The sequence below is a fragment of the Semicossyphus pulcher genome, unplaced genomic scaffold (assembly GCF_022749685.1).
Source record: "Semicossyphus pulcher isolate SPU_LCO1_2020_fin unplaced genomic scaffold, fSemPul1.0.p SCAF_13, whole genome shotgun sequence".
Lineage (NCBI taxonomy): Eukaryota > Metazoa > Chordata > Actinopteri > Labriformes > Labridae > Semicossyphus > Semicossyphus pulcher.
In genome coordinates, this window is record NW_027211637.1 from 26,991,645 (window position 1) to 27,009,584 (window position 17,940).

Below are 17,940 nucleotides of genomic sequence, written 5' to 3' on the forward strand. Positions count from 1 at the left end.
TTAACACAGAAAAACTGCTGAATTTACCCTGAACCTGTGGTGGCAGTTAATATGGCAGTAGCACATCCACCAATGTAAACTGTATTTAAAGTAATAATCTTGAAGATTTTAATTTAAGTAAATGTCTGTTAAGTCACTATCTATCAGTGAATGAAGTAACACAATGGTGATTGAGCCTTTGGCCCACTGATGAAATCCTTTGAAATTGCAGTATTACAGACTGAGTGTCTGTGGCGACTTTCTTGGAAAGAATGACGCCCAGTTAGTGACGCGTTTTCCATCAGCCAGCAATGGTTGGTCTGCCAGAGAGGGTAGGCGGAGCTAAGCGGCTGCTTTTCCGGTAATAACAGTAATCTACTATGGCTGAACAAACAAAGAAAAGATGGATGACTACAGATACAACTTTAACAATAAGTGAAAATCCAAAGAAAAAGAAACAAACTCGACGCTCAGATGAAGCAAACAGTCTAAAAAGGAAAGCGACCGTCAGCGAGGAAAATCAAGAGTTACAACCGGAGCCAACCGTGGACGTCACACATGCAACACTGTCTGGATATCTGGAAGTGTGCTCCTGCAATTACTGTTTATCGCCATAGGTGGCGCCAAAGAGAACAAAACGGAGATCTTTGAGATTATAACTTTAAGGATAAACAAATACATCAATAGGATATTATAAAAAAAATAAAATACATCAATAAAAATAAACATTTCCCTCATGTTTATTCAGTAAACCTTTATTTATCAGTGCATGAACAGAATGCCATGACCAGATTATTTCTTTTCACCCATTTTATATCATCTCCTCTCACTTCCCTTAAAAAAATAATGAAACGATTTACAGAGGATTTTTTTCTGCATGAAGGCAAATATTTATACAGGTGCTGTACAATTTATAAACATTTACATCTACCATGATGTCAAAACTAAAAGATTTTTGTTGTATATGTAGGAGCGATGCAAGGCCACAGTATCATACATGGTAATGGCATGAACATTAATCAATACAGTAGCCCGTCATATCAACAATAAAGTGGACAATAAATTAGTACCTGGTCTCACAGACCAGCAGATGCATGTGTTACTTTTGTACATCCATAAACAGGCAGATGAGGGCACAGTTCAAGCAGTGACTAGTGTGTGAAGAGCAGTCCATGAACCACTAGATGTCTCTGTACTCCACAGCAGCAACAATGAAACAACTATTTTGTCCTCAGCCGACGGCACAGTGATCCCACTAGATTAACAGAAACATGTGTAATCTTTAACTATGAGTGGGATCGCTGTTGGAGTGATTTCAGACAGGACCCCCACAGAAGCAGTCAAGCAATTTTCACATTATGCACAGTGTGCAGCCACCCGACAGCAGCGCTCTCTGATAACTGCCCCTCGTTCTGTGGGAGATTAACTGCCTTCTTAGGGAGCCTGGCTTTATGCCTAACACAAAAAGTGGCAGCCATGATGCTCATAATGATAAACAACTAGTAAGCAAAAATGCACACAGTATTTTTTCACATTAAGGGTCATGTACTAAATAAAAAAATTTGATCAAAAATAGATTTTGAGGTTAAATTGAAGATATGCTTTTTGTGCCTACATTTATGTCGATAAAAATATCTCTTAACAAGTTGAAGGCAGAGGGCTCACTTCTCTTTACAATCAAGCTCTGTTAATTCAACTCATCTAAATAATTTGTCAATATATACGTGTAATAACTTTGTTAAATAATATTTCGGATTAAGTAGAGTCGATGCTACAGCGATATCTAAAATACACAGGCCTATCAGTCCTCGTATACACACACAGCCGGAGGACCAAAGAATACAGAGCTGCTAACAGTAGACGGCGTTATGAGTCAGGCTTGCACGACCGTTTACAGACGATGAAATCTCAGAAGTAGAATGTATAGATCGTTTTTGTCGTATTATTTTAAAGTGTGATTCTTATCTACACATTCTATTTCTATCATTAAGTCCACATCAAAGGTGAAATGATTTCCAATGGATATGTGTACTAACAGTTTGTTTACATATAATTTCAATAAATTACATTATGCTTCATTATTAACACACATGTAACAAACATTAGAACTATAACCACAAGTATCTGGTCTGCTGATTGATGCATATAAAGCTGCAGGACAGCCTGCTGACCCTCTGATAAGCGAATGGAAACAGAAAGTTTTCAGAGTCTTCTCGTGCGTACGAATTCAGTCACACTAACAGTTCTCAACCCAAGTCGGGCGCTCAAAACGCAGACAGCAGATGACTTAGAAGACGCTCTTTTCGCAGCTGAAGGGAAACTCACCCGCCTCACGTTTTAGTACATCCATCAGTGAGAGGAACAGTGAATCAATCCTGTCTGGAAGAAAAGCCGGAGCGATTGCATGAATACATCTTAAACCTTCAAAGTGTCAAAAAAACAGACGGATCCTTCGTTGAGACAAGACGGGGGAGAGGAGTTCATCTCGTTACCCACAAACGGCCTCACAGTGAGTGCAAAACAGAGCAGCTTCTTTATAACCGGAGTCCCTGATTGGCACAAAAAAAGACTTCAGTGTCACATCCAAAAAGAAAAAAAACCACACTCAGAACCAACGAGCCACACAGTACAAGCACGCGTCAGATCAGACGTCCGCACCTCGATGCAAACCGACCTAGGCAAACTGGGTGAAAGAAAAACCATAAGCAATGAGAAGCTATGTTGCTGGTTACACAGTGATCTGCTTTGTCCGGGATTGCTAAAAATAAATCATTCCATTCTTCATGTTCATATTTCATAGGCTCAGCTTTCGCTAATATACGCAGCGAGGATGTCAGACATCTGCGTATGATGCGTCCACCTGGGACTGGATCTTGGCAGAACTGGGAACTTTCCATGGACCAGGCGTGATGGGAGCTTTCTTGCTGGTAGTGGTCCCATTGTAGCTGGGATCCTGGATGCTACTGCTGGAACCCCTGGGGTCCTTTCTAATGGCTTCCTCAGTTGGCCCATGGTGCTTGTTTTCCTGATATTCCTTATCCGCCTTCTCTCTCCTCTTGCTTTGGGTGCCGCTCTCAGCATCCGACCCTGCCCTCTCCCTGTGCGCTTGGGAATGGGATTTTTGTGCCGTTGCTTCTTGCTCAGGCCTTTTGCTCTTCTTGTTGCGCTCACTGCTCCCCAAGCTTTTGTCTCCACTCTCCTGCCAGTAGGCTGCATCCTCCTCCTTGTACCTCCAGTCCTTCGCCTCTCCGGAGGCACTGCTGGGCTGTTGGCCTGCTGGGCGCCTGGGGCTCTGGGGCTCCACCGGGTTCTTCAAAGGCACAGCAGGATCGAGTTCTCTCTTGGAGGTCTTCCTGGGGCTAGAGGAGCGGTGGTCCCTCTGCCCCTGGGCTCTCCTCTCTTTGCTCATATCCTCCAGGGATCCACTGTGGCCTCGCTCTGTTTTTCTCGGGCTTGGAGAGCGCTCTGCGTGATCTGCCCAGCCGTCAGTGGCTCTCTTGGGACTAGCCGGCTTGGAGTCGCCCCTGCTCGTCTTTCTGGGCTCAGTGCTCGGGCTGGTGGTGCGCTTATGGTTGTGGTGAGAGAGCTGCTGTCCTCTTGATCTGTTCGCCTGCCTACTGTGCTCCTGCCCGGAACCAGGGGACCCAGATGCCCTGGAATCCCCCCCGTAGAAGTCATCGTGGGCGGTTGTTTTGGGTGAGGAGGGGGAAAGTTCCGAGGTAGAGAGGGAGACGGAGGATGGGGAGGCTGGAGATGAATGCCCGTCAGAAAGTCTGGGAAAGCTCGAGGTTGGAATGGTTACTTTGTCCTTTGAACCTAAGAAACAAGCAATGGAAAGTCAGAACACGCTCCAGCTGTGCAGAAAGTAGTCTTTGCATGGGGTAATTAACACATTCAACACACAGATCATTTAACATGTCATGCAACAGGGGTAGAACATTCTGTGAAAACCTTGCTCGCTTTCTGTAATATCCCTCTAAACATTTGCCTTGTTTGAGATATGTATCAGCCAACGACATAGCCATCAATGGAAAAGGTGCTCGCCTTCACCCACCACTGACATTTCAATTTCCCCCCCGAGCTGATAAGAATTGCACAGCAGTGATTGAGAGCAGATATATGCAGCAGAAAACCAGAGAGAGAAAAAAAAGAGAGCGATGGACTTAGCGGTGCTGAAATGAGTTTTTTGGATTTCTAAGAGCAACAACTCGTAGAAATTCATCCCAATGCGGTCTTTGTTCATGCCAATGAATGCACACAGATCCTTTCACGACTTGTCACTCACTGATCAATATCTGTTTCAGGACTTTGCTCCAGGTGTATCGTCTCTCATGCTCAGGATGAGGTGTGAGTTCAGTGGCATTCCAGGTTCTCTAATACCCTCAACTAGCAGGGCTCTGAAGCCTGCAATGCTCCTGCAGGTGTGTTCATTCTTCTAGGACTCACTGCTTTGGTTCAGCCCAGGGGAAGAGTAACTCTGCTAATGATCACTACATGATTTACAGGTAGCTGATCTAATTCAGACTGATCATGGGGATGAAGGAAGGGACAGAGGAGGACACTTAAATCTGGGAGATGAATCACTTTGAAAGGAGAGGTCAAAGGCAAAAGTATGAGGAGTACAAGGTTTACCAAGGTTATTAGGGACAGACCAAGAAAAGCAGTGAGGCCTTTAGTGATGCTCTGGTTTCATGTAGAAGCACAGGGTGGAAGAAGAGTTCAGACCTATAGGAGGAAAAGATAAATAGGTAGAAGTAGACAGCCGAGCCGGCGCAGAAAACCGGAGCAGATAAAGAGCACAAAAGAAAGATCAAGAGAGAAGAAGTGATAGAATGAGAGGAGAGAAAAGTCAAGAGAGAAGCTCGCAACACATGCATGAGAATAAAGAAAGTCAGCACCCTGCTATCAAGCATATCCATACAAAAGCTTCTACTCGGTATGTATGGTTAATATGCTGCTGCTCTTAAATCTACATTGTGTGTACATGCACGCAGCTCTAAGCAGCCACTCACTGTGATCCGGGACCAAGCCCTGACCTGGTCGCAGCAGCAGGTGAACTCTACTGCCTCCCGCTTGGATCAGCTCAATCGCTCGGGTGTGTGTGATACCCTGGGTGGCCTCGCCGTTGATCTCCACTATCTGATCTCCGACCTGTGATGCACATACAGTGTTACAAGTTACAGGCAGGGGGTCTCTGAGAATTTTATGAAGCAAGAGTTAGCGCACATAGTTTTCTTTTTAGTGAAACACGCCGGCCCTAGAGCCACAGCGGGGGAGACTTGAGGCAGAAATACGGCCTGATTTAAAAGAGACAGGTGCATGGCGGTGTTTTAAATCAACAGGAAGTTCCTGGTTTGCTAATTTGACTGGCTTACAACAAGGTCAGCGGGTGAATGGGAAACTCCACGGCCAAACTCTGCAATGTGTGTCAAACATTTAAGTCCTTTTGGGAGTGTTTTCTTTGTCAATGCTGAACACAGTCATTACACAAATATTTCTAATGTCACTGTGACTTTCAGTTAATATAATGATCTGATTTCCATCGCACAGAAAAAGCAACAAATTGGTTTGACGATGATATAGCCTCTGGTGACAACGGTGAACATGTCGGGCGTGTAAAGTTTAGCCAGCGTGTAGCGATATGATGTAGCATTGTTTACAGTCCAGTTAGAAACTTGAGAAGCGATCGCCATCATTTCTTAGTTAATGAAATCCCCCGGAGGAGCGCCCATTCATCTGTTTCTGGTGAGTAAAAAGTCTAAATGAAGCTTTGTCCTCGGTCTGTCATTGAGAGGAGAAGAAAACAACTTTTAAAATGCTCGTTTGTTGAACGGAGGTCGGATCGATCATTCCTGATGCATTCGGGGAAGTCGGGAAATCTGAACGCTGAACGGCTTTCGTGACACAGCGTCAAGGGAATTTACTCAACTCATGTTGAATTTTAGTTCTAGAGGATTGTTAGCTGTTAGCATGCAGATGTCTGTTTATAGAGATCAATAAGAAGCTAAATCATCATCTGATGACGCTGATGGGAGCCGGGATGTCATTACTGCGCAGTACGCTCCTCATGGACTGTTTGTCCTGCATACGCCGCAGCCTGCTGATACGTGATTGGTCAATATCACTCGGACTACAAGTGTAGTACAAACAGAAACCAGAACACTTCCGTAAAATCCACGTCCCTGCCTACAGATTCTACATTTGAGTCAATAGAGATAAGATTGTATCAAATGGTTATGGTGCCATATGGCAGTGGGTACATTAACTCTCTTTCGCCCCTTTTTCTGTCTATTTTTGCCTCCAAAAACTCCCGAAAATTAATCTTAAAATAGAAAGAATCCTCAAGAAAGAGGCCGTCTTTTTAACTCCAGAACTCGCCTCAGAATCAACACATTTTTAATTCCTCTTTTGTATCAAAGTAATCCAGTCCCCTCAGTATCAGACTCGGAAAGCCCTTGAGTGAGTCTTATCAATTTAATTTAAAGTTCAACAGTGCACAGTAGTATTACTCAGTTCACTCCGAGGACAGAGACGAGCCAATGAACTCACATGTATCCGGCCGTCTTTCAGAGCCGGTCCCTCCTCGGCCAGTCGCAGAATAAACAGCCCCATGTTGTACTCTTTGCCTCCCCTCAGACTGAAGCCGAAGCCGCGCTGGCTGCGCTCCAGCTCGACCACAAAACAGCCCTGTAGTTCACCGACAAGAACATGAGGTTTGAGACTGGAGCACGTCTCGACTACATAAATCACCAGGCTTTAGTGAAACATGCATGAGCCTAGTTAGGATTAAGAATTTATTAAGAACAATTTGTACCAGCAGAGCAATTACACTGAACAACATTTAATTAATCTGAGCATTCTTACCTGCTTAGGGCCTGAAGTAATTAGTGTTCCCATGTCTTTTAATAGGAGAGAGTTTCTTGCTTCAGTGTCACCATTTCTGCCCCGGAAAAAAGACAAAAAAAAACGTTAAAATGTGTCCTTAATTACTGAAATACATTTAGTGTAGTTTCATGACATGAGAACTGAATATCAGCACATACTTTTATAGAATGAAATACACAAAAACGTTCGGGGAAACTGCAAGAATGCTGACAATTTCAACAAAATCCATATAAAGTATTAAGGTGAAGGATCCTCTGTTTTGGGGAAGCTAGTGCAGGAAACTCATGCATATAATTTTATGTACTGAAGGTGTCCAAAGGTGCTTTGTATTATTTTCCACAAGCTTGTTTGTGTGTTTTAGCAGTTATGCTAACAAGACTTGTGTATGTGAGCTACAGCACATGCAAAGAACAGATGCTATACAGCCATAACATTATGACCACTGACAGGTCGAGTGAATAACATTGATCATCTTGTTTTGGACGAGCGTAAAGATGTGAACGACTTTGATATCTTTGACTTTGACAATTGACACCTGAGACATCCCAGCGAGCATGTTTCCGTTACAAAGATGTTTAAAACTGGTTCACCGACTATTTGAAGACGTTCATTTAATGTTTATGTTCCAGATTCCACCTGCTTCTGTCACAGGATTCATCACACATTCACACACATATTAACGGCCAAAAAGTCTCAACCCGGTCCGCTACCGAGTTCTCTTGTTGATTATGTTTCCGTCAGGTACGAACTACGCCAGCATCCAGGGGTCGTTGTGCCTTCACAGTCAGAGCTTCAACCTGGGCATGCTCAGTCTTCTTTTTTCTTCTTCTGTGGTTCATGATTAAAACTGCTCCCTTTACGATGTCTCTGAACCTTCTTGTTAACATCACACAGCCCATAAAGCAGTGTTTTTGATTTTTGAAAATGCGTTAAAATTACGTCTTTGTCTAGACCGGATTTGAACCCCCCACTGCAAAATGATTTCGGAGAAACGCCGCTACAATCATCACCTTTGTCCCCCTTTCATTGCTAAATTGAACAAACTATTAAAATTATAGAACGAAAATGTGTTTCTCTGTGTATTTTAGCTGGTTGAACAAAGGTTGAAATGAGGTCTTAGATGTTCAGAACTGATTTCACCCTGTTTTCAACCAAAATTCAACGTTGAAATCCCGGTTGGTGCTCACTGGGATGGTACCAGGACGCACTGTGGGAAGAAGGCAATCTGGCGGAGGCAGTGTGATGCTTTGGGCAACGTGGGAATGCTGGGAAACCTTGGGTCCTGCCATTCATGTGGATGTCACTTTGACACGTACCACCACCTGCAGACCAAATACACCCCTACATGGAAAAGGTATTCCCTAATGGCAGCGGCCTCTTTCAGCAGGAAAGCCAATGCAGAAACGGTTCAGGAATGGTTTGAGGAACACGACAGCAAGTTCAAGGTGTTGACTTGGCCTCCAAGTTCCCAAGATCTTAATCCAACTGAGTGTCTTTGGGAAGTGACAAACAAGTCTGATCCATGGAGGCCCCACCTCGCAACTTACGGGACTTAAAAGATCTGCTGCTAACGTCTTGGTGCCGGATACCTCAGCACACCTTCACCTTCAGAGGTCTCGATGGGTCAGGGCTGTTTTGGCAGGTGGTCATAATGTTATGGCTGATGGGTGTATATTCTTAAGACAGTAGAACGTCAGTCTTATTCTGTTTCCTGATCCGCACACTGCGTCGCCTTCATAACAGCAGAATGAGCCTCATACAGTTCATTATAAAACGCACACACACCGTAAATCCTTTAAAGAGCAGTGTTGCTTTAACAGTTCAGTGGCGTTAACGGGGGCATACTTTAATGCTTCGCAGAGCTCATTACAATGCCTTTGTGGGAACTTAGCTCTGCTGACACATTATCTGAAGAGTGTAGGCCCTCTTAGCGGCTCTGGCATAGAGAAGCGTTTACACACTTCATGCAGCCAAGATGACAGCCTCAGCTCATATCTAGCACGGGCTGACCCGAGGCGTGTGTTGGAGATTATACGGAGGGAGGGGAGGGTGCTGCTGAGGAATGGACAGGGGGCTAGATGGGGAGGAAGGAGGAACACATGCTGGCAGGCAGTGAAACGGAGAGGGTGAGAAGTGCTGCTGCAGCAATGGATTAAAAAGTCTGACACAGGTAATCTTGTTTAAAAAGTAAGATCAAAGAGCGAGCGAGACTGCTTATTAATCTGTCTCTTTTTTTCTGCTTCGCCATCCAAACAGTGACCACGGGGGGATTTTCTGTCTTTCTTGATAATAAGGCGAGTGCAGGCTACAAGAGATGGTAATGGGGCCACATTGTAGCACACACCAGAGCCTGCTTTGAGAGGATTGGGGCTCATTTGTGGTTCAAGTGGCAGAACTTGTATTCGGCTGTCTCCAGTGGACTCTTGCTTGTGCTTTTATTGGAGTATGTTTGTTTATCCGTGTACCTGTCCTGATAGCTGGGAGGCTGCTGGCCCATCGCTCTGTGTTGTGCCGAAGGGCTCTGCTTGGCTGAATTTGTTCCAGATGGAGGAGCACTGTCTGTAAAAACACAATTCATACAAAACATCAGTTTAGTTTGATCTTGTGATCTGCTCTTAAACCCCACAAAACAATCCAAACAGCTGCTAGTCCCTCCAGCAAAATCCCCCGCCTTTCTCTTCTCCAACCCACCATCTTCAGGCACCACAGTGAGGGTGACAGTGTTGCCGGCATCCTTGATGAGCTGGACGATATCGTTGTGCGACAGCTCCATGATGGACAGGCCGTTGACAGCAGAGATACGGTCCCCCACCTTCATCTGACCCAGACGGTCTGTAGGGCTGCCCTCAATAATACGGCCAATCTTGTGAGGTATAACTGAGGCGGAGAAACACAGAGGATGTCAATGTGGTGTTTATCTGCAGGTCTGAAGAGCTGACTCAATAAACACATCATCAAGTCATCACTGTCAACACAATCAGCTCAGGATTGGTGGCCTTGTAAGCAGAGCTGTTACTGGGGATGTAATCAATATATTGCTCTTAATGTAAGGTTAACAGGGTATCATGTTATTCAGTCTGTTATATTATAGTATTTTAAAACAGACAACAGTGAACAAGAGACAACAGCCACACCAGCAGCTGTGTGAGACGTCACCTTGACATAGCAGTGCTTCGAGCTACTTGCTAGTGCTTAAGGCTAACATGCTTACAATGACAGTGTTCACATTCTGCTGTAAGCAGGTAAAATGTTTTATATGGAGCTTGTTAGCATGATAATGTCTGCTAATTAGTTCTTAACTCAAATAAAGCTGAGTGAGTCTGAGCGGGAATCATTAGCTCTGCAGCTAAACGTTTGTGATGGCACTAGATGAAAAGTTAAGTGACTTGAGAAGTTACACTTCATCCTGAGGGCAACGTGAGAGCCACATTTTACGGCAACAAATCCAGATTGTTCGATATTTCACTCAAAACACAAATTCATGCTAACATGGTAGTAAGAGTTAGGGCTCTACCAAAATCAGTAAACCACATATTGTGTAATGCTGTTTCACATTTTGAGACATATATATATATATATATAATGTCAAAATGTTGGATGTCCAGACTAAACGTGGGTGAAGTTTCAAATCTGTAAGTTAAAGTATGTCGGAGTAATCCCCAGGCTTCTCAGCTCGCTTAGTCTGCAGGCTGCCGTAAACGCCAGGTTTCAGGCTCCGGAGAGCTGGCCAATCAGAAGAAAGCAGGCTTGTAGGGGCGGGGTTTCTTAAAGGGACAGAGCTGACTGAGGCTTCTATGACAGTGTATTACACAGAGTGAAATATGAAGCTTGAAATTACAGAATTACACAATACCCGATAATTAAAAAGTTTTGCGCTAATCCATCCAGTCGATGTGTAAATAGTGAACCAGAAACATGAACTCTTTGACCTGCGTGTGCCATAATATACAATTTAAGGATATTATCAAGGCCAGACAGATTGTTCTTCTTGGGAAGATGAATGTTGACAGAAAATTTAATGGCAATCCCTCCAATAGGTGTTGAAATGTTTCTATTAGGAAGCTAGAATGGCTTAAAACCATTACATAGGAAACTATGAAAATGTGTCCACTAAAATACTTTTAAGACCTGCTTCAAAATAATTTAAAAAATTGAGGGTAAATGAGTGTACTCTCATTTTCACATTTGTTCAATGTACTGCAGACCACTGTTAAGTATTTAAATTATCATATGCTTGAAATTTATTTGATATAACAAGTTATAACAACTAAAAGTTATATATAAGATTTGATTCTGTGATTACTGACCTCCAGGTGGGGGCTTGTTCTTTGACGTGAGGATGACGAATCCAAAGCCCTCGTTGTCTTTGCGCTGCAGAGTGACGTCGAAGCACTCCGGCCGGGTCGCCTGAGAGGGCTGGATGGCGTTCAGAAACTCCCCACGAGGCGTCTTGGGGGAGCTGTTGACCAGGGCGGATGCTACCTGATGGGGATGCTGACTGCTGTCCTCCTCTCCGCCCCCATCTGACCAAAGACACAGAAACGTAAGGGAAAGCTTACATCAAGCATTTTGTGTCTCAGTCAGTTAGAAAAGTAGATCTATCTTGCAATGTTTTTGAAAGGACGGGGCGATTTAACTTAAATCCATGAACAATTTTTAGTCTAAATGTTTCCAACTTGTCATCCTTGTGATGCTTAATATATAAATAATCCAAAGAGTCTGCAGCCTTATGAAAGACAAACATTTCCCCTGTGCTTATTGCACACTCAGAATAAAAGAATATCAGCTCTACACTCGAGATGAAAGATGAAAGCTTAACAGTTTGTTATTCATGGGCTTATCTACCTCAATCTCTCATCATAGTACATTTGTTTTGCAGAGTCTCTGTTTTGTCAGCCGGCATCAGGGAATCTCTTTCTAAACTTTGCTTTGAAAGCATAAAGCCGGACATGATTGATGCTTAATTTCTGCTACGTGAACAAAGCTGTTGTTGCAATACATCAAATCCAAAGTAATTTTAAAAAGTGCTTGTATTTTTCACAGAGCGCTTATTTGTGGTGGTAAACAAGCCTGAATGCAGCAGGGGTTTGTGCTATTAAAAAACAGAAAGCTCAGCATTTTGTCTCCTTTTTCCCTCCTTTGAGATGTAAATCAACTCTACAAGCTGATCTAATCTACACTGCCCTTCACACAGCTCCAATCAGCATGTACAGGCGCGCACAAAGCAAACAATGTTCAGCTGGTAATTGTGTAATTGCTTTTTATTCCTGTTTTGGTGGAAGAAAAATCTGTTTCCACTTTCCTGTGATTAAAGTAAAAAACTAAATCCTCTTTCAAAACTGTTCTTCGCAGGAAATCATCAAAATAACATCCTAAAAGTCAATTTTGGGTTCACTTCATTTATTCAGATTCATCTGCAAGGAAGTCATCCAGAACAAATTTAAAGGATTAGCAGAAAGAATCCGAGATCAAAGCTTTGGCTCAGAGGTCCTCCTCCAGCATGCAGAGCTCCACAAAGGGAGGAAAACAAGATGTGTGAAAGTGCTACAGAGAGATGATGATTCAAAAGCAGACCCACCTGAGTGTGACAGTTTCCTGCGCACTGTGAGCATGACTTGGCCGTTGCGGGCGGCGTTGGTCATCAGCTCCAGCACTTGTTTGTGGGATTTGCCCTTCACCGGCACGCCGTCTATACAGAGCAGCTCATCCCCCGCCCGCAGGCGCCCGTCCTTCTCTGCTGCGCCAAGCGGCACGATGGCTCCGATGTACACCTGTGGAGGGAGGGGGATACGAGAGACAAAGCTTTACATGCTGATCTGAGCCGGAGCGAGCGGGAGGATCGACTGGCATTATGGTAAATAATCAGTTGAAATCCTCTCAGCTGCTTTGAGTGCCTTTTTTTTTTTTTTATAAATAGAGGTTTGCTGCTTTCTGGAGAATCTATTTGTCCAACATCAATCGTAAACATTCAGGCTTTTTTAAAGGGCCAGTTCGCTGATTTTCAACCTCAGTCCTATCATGCTATTATGGGGAGCTAACGCCATTATGGTAGGAAAAAAATGCAATTCGCTCTGTGCCTTTGGAGGACGCTATCTGCTTCTCCAATGGGCCCTGGAAAACCTCCGCCAGACGACGTCAGACACGTCATCTGGTGGAGGCCAGGGAGCTCGCTAAACTACACTTCCTCAATCTAGGACACCCGCCTCCGATGTCATGTCTCGTTTAAAATCGTCAGGTTTGAAATGTAGACTGCAGACCTGAAGATTTTCTAGACGATCCACCGGTATATTCTCATTGTATTTGCAGCGATCAATGTCCATGACTGGAAAACGGTAGTATTTCACTCCAGCATCTCTCGCTGGGCCGTTCCTTTCAGAGGGAGGGGCGCAATGCATGCTGGGTGTTGTAGGAATGTAGAATGGGTGAAAACACGAGCTGTTTGTACGACTTTCTCCACAGCAATGGCGCCAATTTCAAATATTATTGCTTCTATGGATTACAGAGAACACCAGCTTTGACTGACAGTGGGCGAATTGCTCCTTTAAGGGGAATTTTGGTAAATCTTGACTGTATTTCACACACTTTGGAGTCTAAAAAACAAATAGGTACAAAAAGTCATCTCTGTGACAGCTGCGGCCGTTCAAAGTACATCTACTGTGTTTGCCATGGAGAGGCTCAAACTGTTATTTGAGTCTAACAAGATTATGTAAAGGACGGCTAATGACAAATATGTTTGTGATATTATGTTTGGGGCGGCTGTGGTTCAAGGGTAGAGTCGGTCGTCTTTCAATCGGAAGGTCAGAGGTTCGCTCCCCAGCTCCCTCAGGCTACATGTCGAAGTGTCCTTGGGCAAGACGCTGAACCCCAAATTGCTCCTGGTGGCATAGCCAACGGGTATGAATGTGATATCTGATTGACAGTTGGGCACTTTACGTAGCAGCCTCTGCCATCAGTGTGTGAATGGGTGCAGTACAGTCCATTTACCATTTACCATTAGTTTATTTGGTTTGTTTTACCAGACACAAAGGTTTTTTCTTAATGTTGTCCGACACACAAACAAAGCACTTTTATTGGACATTTTTTGATAGGGCCCCAAAGATTATGTTGCAAACATTACTGCCCGTTTGGCTAAGGCAGTTAAGTAGAGCAACATTTACACCCCAAAATGTGATGTGAAAATACCAGAATTCTCCTGTAAGTAACTTCATGCAGCTCAAATATTGATTTGCTCACTGTGTGACGGACATTCTCAAAAGGCTTTCAAGCAGCACGCCAAGCCCGGTTGTAAACCACTGGGCCGTGTTGGGATGTTACCTACCGGCTGATCCGGCCCCTCGCCTCCCAGGACTCTGAAGCCGAAGCCGGACTCCTGGTTCCTCTTGATGAACACGTCCAGCTCCTTGGTGTTAGGAGCTGCAGAGGGAGGAGAGAGAGCACGTTAGGTATGCTTTTTGTGTGTGATGTGTTGTTGGGCATGTGAGCCTGCAGTCAAGGTCCAGGGGAAAACTCAAGCTCATTCATCAGAAAGGGAAAAATGTGATTTCACATAACTAAAATATTTTTTAAAGATTTTCTTTTCAGACAAATTCTCTTAAATAACAAATGTTTTAAATTCTCAAAAGGAACATTTAAGTGACTGAAATTTGGGGGCTGAAAGTCCACTTACGCTTGCTGTCCAACAGGGCCTTGGACTTGAGGTAGAGCTCGGACGCGTCTGGTTTGGGTGAAGACGAGCGCAGGGTGTTGGAAGAGTAAGCGAGGGGATTTGGGGGAACCTCAGGCTGGCCGATGGTCTCCGTGCTACTAATCATCTCCTGTCGCTGCAGCTGTGCGACGGGCATGGGGGCTGAATGGGGCGACTGCTGGGGTACGGGGTGGGGGGCCTGTTGAGGAGCGGGCTGGGATGGGGTTTGGGACATGGGAGCCGTGCACTGAAATACAGAACAAAGGGGTTAATTATAACTTCAGGTCCATGATTATGATACAGTAGAACACACAGACTGTATATAAGAAGTGGAGGTAGTGGAGCCAGTGTGGAGGTGCCTTAAACCTGCATTCTTTGTAATGGCCAGCAGAGGGCGAATCACCTGGTTGCAAAAAGAAGCCGTATACCCCTTTATCATCAAAATTAGCGCATTGACGCAGATTTTACACCCGGGAAGATCCGCTAATAAATGCTGATTGTCTCTTTTCCCATTGCCAGTGAAGTATCCTCCTTTCGGTCTCTTTTCCGCTGCGTCACCGTCTGACGTAACAAACGCACCGGAGACAGGGTTAGTAAACAGTGAAGATGTTACGGTGGTTTGGTCTTTATTGTATCTATTACTCATTCTGTCTGTTTATCAAACTCGGCGCCGACAAATTTGGAACGATGTTCGAGCGCTGCTCAGACGGAGACGGGCAGAATTTGTTGGACGGAGCATAGCATCATGCCAGAAAGGGGGCGGAGATTAGCGTGTCGACACAGGTTTTGTGTTCCCATCAATGCCGATCGGAGCCGAGGCGATAATTACCCGGGTCTACAGCAAAGTCATTTGACCCGTGTCTGAATGCTGATTGTAGCCTTTCACACTAAGTAAAAAAGCCGGGTGTTAGTGGGATCAGAAATGCTCCAATCACAGCCCAGATGTTTCCAGTAACATTCAAATGTTCTATCTGTCAGGTAAAAATGGTTAAATATAGACTAAAAACACATTTGAGTTGGTTTAGTCCGGTGAAATTTGTCAGTGAGCAGAGTTGTATTAGATCGTTTGAGCTAGCTTAAATCGCGGTCGTACTAAGAGTTGCTATGGTAACACCGTAGCTGTGACTGGAAGGGGGGAGTACAGAGAGCCTTGTTGCCCCGTGTCTCATGATGTTACGTGTATCAGATTCTTTAGGGTACGGCTCTACCACAGCGGCCTGCTAACCGAGGAACAGACAAAACGATGCATTTGATGCTTTCGTCCAAATATGGTCATTTCTGGTTCCAAAATACCAAGCTTGAGGCTTCAAAGGGGGTTCACTAACCATTTGGCAACGTCCCTGTGGCAATGTCCACTTCTTTTACACACTCTATGATCGAAAACTGTAAATGACTTCCAATCCCTGTATAACCTTGTTTCATTACACACGGCCTAGTAGGTTAAGTTCTACGATTTAATCTAAATGATTGAGGCAGAATGTAGCCAGGGCAAGAAACTTGTCAGAAAGAGTGGAAATAAAAAAAGTAGTGCAAGCACACGTTGAGATTCTGTGTTAAAGCAATAAATCAGAATGAGTAAGCCTGTTGCTGCCTCAGCTCCTCTCTATTTTAGGAGAGTGCGGCGTGCAGGAGCAGCACAGGAACAAGCTGTTGAACATGGCATATCATCTTAACCACCCATACGCAGAGGGATGTTCACTCGCTGTTTGCCAGGAGCCAGCATATTTACCCACATGCTCCTCCAGAAATAACAGCCTGGCTAATGTGGGCACACTGAATAATGTAGCCAACAACAGCACACATGCACAAACACACACTAAGTGGTGCTTGCGGGTAACCAAGACAAACTTAAAACCTCTTCTGTTTAATCATTCAGCAGCAGTTTTAGCATCAGTCTGTTCACCCTGCAGAGGGGAAGGAACGTTTGAACAACTTGGTTCGACTTACCGGTTTGAGGGATTTCACAGGAGACGTCTGACCTGTAGGAGGAGAAGAAGGAGAAGAAGCGGATATTAAATTGTTAATTCAGTTTATCTACAAGATTTTAATGTAAATAAATGTCTGTTAAATCTCTATCTATCGCCGAATTAGGTAACACAATGGTGACTGATGAAAGCCTTTGCATTTGCAGTATTACAGACTGGGTGTCTGTGGCGACTTTCGCATAAAAAATCACAAGCGGCGCCCAGTTAGTGACCCGTTTTCCATCAGCCAGCGGTGGTTTGTCTGCCAGAGAGGGTAGGCGGAGCTAAGCGTCTGCTTTTCCAGTAAACAGTAATCTACTATGGCTGAACAAACAAAGAAAAGATGGATGACTACAGATACAACTTCAAAAATAAGTGAAAATCCAGAGAAAAAGAAACAAATTAAACGCTATTAAACCGACAGCAAGGAAAATCACAACCTTAACAAAGGGAGCCAACCGTATGTGTCTGGCTGTCTGGGACGTATGCGCCTGCAATTGCCTTTTATCACCACAGGTGCCGCCAAAGAGAACAAAACGGAGATGTTTGAGATTACAACTTTAAATGCATGATTTTAACCTAAGGAATTAAAAAAGTTTAATTAACACAATCTGGCATTTAACTTTTTATATATGTATTTTGAGTCTAATAAATTCCCTCTGCTGAAACCCTTTTTACATTCCTTTGCTTAACAGACAGAACTTTTCAATCATCTAATTTGACAAGTTATAAACCAATTTTCTTCTAAAAATAAAACAATGTTAACACAATTAACTCAGAATAGAATATTGGTAGGCTGATAGTGCTTTTGTATAATAAGCATGTCCAATTTCATTCTTAAGATCCAGTCCGTAGTGCGAGCTGACTTTAGCTCTGCACAGCATGAACAGCATGAATGTTAATGCCTTTTATTGGAAGATATTTTGTCTTAATGTATTTCTTTATACTTTTTTTATAAATCAATTTTCTTAAAATAAATAAATAAAAAAGCCGAAAGGTCCAAATTGAGGTCATCAAAGGGTCTGATTCTGAGCGCCTACTGAAAAGCTGTGACCTAAAAGACGAGTCGTATCTTTTATCAGCCTCTCCCCCTTATTCTGCGCTCACACTCTGCACCTTGTCCTGAAACTAATTGCCATGAGTTAATCATTCAGTCAGTGACTCAATGTGTAATCTAACCAGTAGGGGGCAGTGCACTCCAGTATCAAAAATAACTAACACGTCACTACAGGATGGGAGACACAGAGGTGACCCGCAGCCATGGGAAACATGCACTGCTTTAAACCTGCCAGCTGTTGCCTGCACAACTAGAGCACTGTGATGCTGTCAGCGTGTGCAGACTTTCATCATCAACAGAATTAAATTAGAAATAGTTATCAGTGGTTATTGGTGTCGGTTTAGAAGGAATTATTGTGTAATAAGGTGGAT

The 17,940-nt window shown here is 43.9% G+C and overlaps 1 protein-coding gene across 2 annotated transcripts in view; it reads right to left on the minus strand.

The window, feature by feature from the left end:
* Positions 1-713: 713 nt before the first annotated feature.
* magi3a (membrane associated guanylate kinase, WW and PDZ domain containing 3a) overlaps positions 714-17,940 on the minus strand; it is a 148,410-nt gene continuing 131,183 nt past the window's right edge. The window contains exons 11-21 of one of the 2 annotated variants that reach the window (XM_069659689.1): positions 16,496-16,527; positions 14,531-14,795; positions 14,183-14,277; positions 12,443-12,635; positions 11,172-11,387; positions 9,556-9,741; positions 9,330-9,423; positions 6,844-6,919; positions 6,529-6,666; positions 5,016-5,130; positions 714-3,795 (exon numbers count right to left, since the gene is read on the minus strand). In XM_069659689.1, coding sequence (XP_069515790.1) covers positions 2,813-3,795; positions 5,016-5,130; positions 6,529-6,666; positions 6,844-6,919; positions 9,330-9,423; positions 9,556-9,741; positions 11,172-11,387; positions 12,443-12,635; positions 14,183-14,277; positions 14,531-14,795; positions 16,496-16,527 — 2,393 coding nt within the window. In that variant the 3' untranslated portion in view covers positions 714-2,812. Of the gene's footprint in view, positions 3,796-4,991; positions 5,131-6,528; positions 6,667-6,843; positions 6,920-9,329; positions 9,424-9,555; positions 9,742-11,171; positions 11,388-12,442; positions 12,636-14,182; positions 14,278-14,530; positions 14,796-16,495; positions 16,528-17,940 lie in introns of both variants that reach the window. The other variant, XM_069659688.1, reaches the window with a different exon arrangement.